Source organism: Palaemon carinicauda, chromosome 12 (genome assembly GCF_036898095.1).
Source record: "Palaemon carinicauda isolate YSFRI2023 chromosome 12, ASM3689809v2, whole genome shotgun sequence".
Taxonomy (NCBI): Eukaryota; Metazoa; Arthropoda; class Malacostraca; order Decapoda; family Palaemonidae; genus Palaemon; species Palaemon carinicauda.
Genome location: NC_090736.1, coordinates 24,283,231 through 24,287,381, shown reverse-complemented (window position 1 = coordinate 24,287,381; position 4,151 = coordinate 24,283,231). Strand labels below are relative to the sequence as shown.

General features: G+C 46.7%; 1 protein-coding gene across 1 annotated transcript; it reads left to right on the top strand.

The window, feature by feature from the left end:
- Window positions 1–1,838: 1,838 nt before the first annotated feature.
- LOC137650739 (uncharacterized) lies at window positions 1,839–3,899 on the top strand. The gene has a single exon (XM_068383898.1). The coding sequence runs from the start codon at window positions 1,839–1,841 to the stop codon at window positions 3,897–3,899; it is 2,061 nt and encodes a 686-aa protein (XP_068239999.1).
- The last annotated feature ends 252 nt before the right edge of the window (window positions 3,900–4,151 follow it).

The window sequence follows — 4,151 nt, the reverse complement described above, 5'->3', positions numbered from 1 at the left end:
GTTATTAAAATGGAATTAATTCCTATCGCTGGTGCGCCGATTCTCTGTAAGAAAATAACCATATTAAACATTCTATATAACTGTATATTGACGATTTCAAATGGAAGTGTAATTCTTCTTGTAAAAACAACTGAATTAGGAAAAGAACCTCTATACAAGGTGTCTTAGGAGAAAGGGAGATTTGTTACTGAATCATTACAGAAGATTTTTAACTTATTTCCATAATGATAACAAATGAAGCATTGAAATTGGGTAAATTAACCTACGATTGGTTGCAAAGATTATTGAAAACTTTGTGGGTTTATCGGTGGTAAATTTACTGTTATTATTATTATTATTATTATTATTATTATTATTGTAGATTATTGTATATATTATCTTTCATATATGCACCCTTTACTATTCATAAATTCTGTCCATTACAAACGCATGCGCATAAGTTGCGCTGTCAGCACTCCGTGCATGGGCATTGATAGTCTTCTTGCTTGTCTTGGCATGAGCTGTACGCCTTGCAGAGCATCACTGTTCATAACCCCTTGCTGCATGGAATAAATGTAATTTACGACTCGGGATTTTACTTCTCCATCTCTGCAATCATGTGTCTTCATCTACAAGACATCATCACCTATCACCATGGCGCAGTGACTAAACCATTCAGCATTTTAAGGGAACACCGGAATCCAGCATCTGCATCGAGCCGCCATTGCCCATTTCCCCTCGACTACATGTGGATTTTACAGTGTCTGTGCTTTGTTTGCGAACCATTCATGCAGTGCCAGTGCAGTGTGGTGTTAGTGATTTGATGTTAGTGGGTAATATTTCTCTTGTGTGTCGAGCCCTTCTTCATGCCCATATAAGAATCCCTTTTACCCCTACTCATCACAGGAAATCGAGGTGCATCCACCCTCTTTCATCACCGAAAACGCACTGCTAGTGGCCGCTGCCCAGCCTACCCGCCGCTCCTCCCCACCACCCAGGAGCCCTCCCATGCTCCTCCCCTTTTGCCATATGCCACTTTACAGTAATTTTTAAGATAAAAACTTTAGAAAGTCTCTTTTATCTTCTTATCTTTTCATTTAAACTGTGGGTGACAGCTGAAAACGTTTTGCAATGTCGACTACCTCACATCAAGACGAGTCTGGGGATATGCAACATGACCAGGACAATGAAGACCGCCAGTTGCCTTCACACCCAGGCTCACTAACAGACCGTCGAACCCCACCAGCCTTCTCAACGAGGGAAACCCTGCCTTTACTCTCACCACACCTGACTATACCGCCTTCAACAGCTACAGGTGGGGAGTTAAGGATCCTCATCAAGTACCTGGAGGAATCTCGACAGGCCGAGTTAGCTACACGTCAGAGAGAGGAGGATCAACGTCGCCACGAGGAAGAACTACGCCGCCAAGAGGACAACTTAAGAATGCCAAGAGGACAACTTAAGAAGAGAGGAGGAAGCCCAGCGTCTTACTGCCCTGTTGCAGCTACTCATTTTCAACCCTACCCACCAGCAAGCAACACCACCGGACTCGCAACAACTTCCTATTCAATCCTCAGTGCCTTCAAGTTCCCAGCACCTACTCCCACAGAAAACCATCGCCCAGACCCCACCGCCCTTACGTCCCGATGCCACATACCAAGTGTTTAGGGAATGGCATAGACGCTGGGATGACTACAGTGTGATGGTGGACCTAGGGACTTTACCTACCAAGTAGCAGCTAATACAACTTCATATGTGCCTCAGCCTGGAGACTCAAAGAATATTCGAACACACACACAACGTGCCACCAGACACAGATCGGAGCAGGAAGACATCAAGAACCTGCGAAATGAAGCTTTATGTCACATGGACCTGCTTTCCTGCAAACAGAGGGAAGGGGAAAGCTTCAGCGAGTTCTACGTCAGACTGAAGCACGTAGCAGAGGAAATCGACGTCTGTCCTGCCAGTGTGCAGTTTGTGAGGAAACTCAGCTTGAGATGATCATCATCATGGGAGTCGGAGACGAGGAGCTCACACAAAAACTTATTGCCCTGGACACCTCAGCATCATTGGCCACCATGGTCAATGAATGTCGCTCCTATGAGGCCACAAGGACAGCCACCACCGCCGTATGTGCCCCTCCTTCTAAATTGTGTGCTGTCTCTACTTACAAAAAAACCAAAGGACATGGCAGCAAAGGTGCTATTTCTTTCCCAAATTGTAACAGGGACACTTCTTGCCTTTCCTGCACAAAGAAGCACGGCTCTGCAGAAAAGTGTCCAGCTGCCGATAGCATATGCGGAAACTGTGCCGGCAAGGGACACTGGAATAAGACTTCAAAGTGTCCTGCCAACAAGGCCACGTGTAGACACTGCGGCCGAGTGGGTCACTACGACAGATGTTGCCGACAACAGATGAATGCCAAGCATGGAGGCCCACCCAAAGCCACGCCCCCCTCCAGCAAGCCTTCAAATTGTCGCAAGGTTGAGGCCCTTTCCACCATAACTTTTCCTTCACCGGTACCCGTATCCCTCACCTACAATGGTGAGACATCCAAGATTATGATGCTGCCAGACACAGGAGCTGAAGTTTTAGTGATGGGTCCTCAGCACTTGGAACTGCTTCAAATCTCCAGGAACGAGCTACAACATTCTGCCACCTCAGTGACACTCACAGCAGATGGATCACAGATGACACCAGCTTTAGGTACCCTTAAGGCCACTCTGTCTTTGGCCAACCGATCCTGTCATGCCATGATCCAAGTCCATGATGGTATCCAGATGCCACTCCTGTCCTACGTACACTGCAAGGAGTTAGCCATCATACCGCCAGACTTTCCACGGCCCATCCTACAGGTCGTCCACGTGAACCGATGTAAGGATCTACCCCTCCATGCCAACTCGACCCCTGCTGAGGCCCGAGAATATTTCCTTAGAACCTTCCCTGATGTGCTTGTGTCTAAGGAGGACCTTAAAGCAGCTCCACTGAGGTCGATGGTAGGACCCCCAATGAAAATCCACCTTAAAGAGGACGCTGTTCCATTCGCCATTCACACCCCACGGCAGATCCCCTATGCTTTCCGCGAACCTGTCAAGATAGAACTAGATTCTATGGTCCAGCAGGGTATCATTAAGCCTTGTGGAGACGAGCCATCGGAATGGTGCCACCCTCTAGTTATCGTCCCAAAGGCGAAGGGTGTTCGCATCACAGTGGATCTCACCAAGCTGAACACTCAAGTTTCCAGACCAGCCCACCCTTCGCCCACACCCATAGCTGCTGTCCGTACCATCGATCCCACAGCCAAATTCTTCACCACTGCGGACGATCTACACGGTTACTGGCAGATGGAGCTAGCGGAGGAGGACCGTCATCTCACCACTTTCATTACTCCTTATGGACGCTTCCAGCATTGCCGAGGACCTATGGGCTTCGCTGCCACCGGCGACGCCTACTGTTACCGCGGCGACCTAGATCTCCAGGGTATGAAGAAATGTGTCAAGGTTGTCGATGACATTCTTATCTTTGACGACGACTTACTGTCATATTACCACAGGATCCACGAATTACTCACTCGCTGTCGCAAAAGCGGCATCACTCTGAACAGAGATAAGTTCGTAGTAGCGGAGACCCGAGTAAATTTCTGTGGATTCACCCTTTCCGAAGAAGAAGGAATCGCTGCCGATCCAGGACGAGTCACAGCTCTGCAAGACTTCCCCACACCTTCCAACTTAACGGACTTACGTTCTTTCATGGGGTTAGTTAACCAACTGGCAGAGTTCACTCCAGATATCGCCCTGACTGCACAGCCCCTACGCCCACTCATGAGCCCTAAGTGCTCTTTTATTTGGACACCGGACCACGACCAGGCCTTCAAAGAAAACGGAAATAATTTTATTGTATACTCGTGTGTCCCGCCTTAAAGAAAACGAAAATAATTTCATGGTATACTCTTATAAATTCACATTAGACTTTGATTACTTAAACAAAGCACATCATTTATAGTTTTCCCAATTTTGTCTTGTCTTTAGCACCTGACTTTTTTTTTTTTAATATTAGACAAAAAATTAAGCTCTATCAATTTCCATAACCTAGATTATAAGATTAATCTCGGGCCTTTTCGTTTAACGACTAATTCGTTCTTATAGGAAAAGATTTGGCATTATTCTGATCAA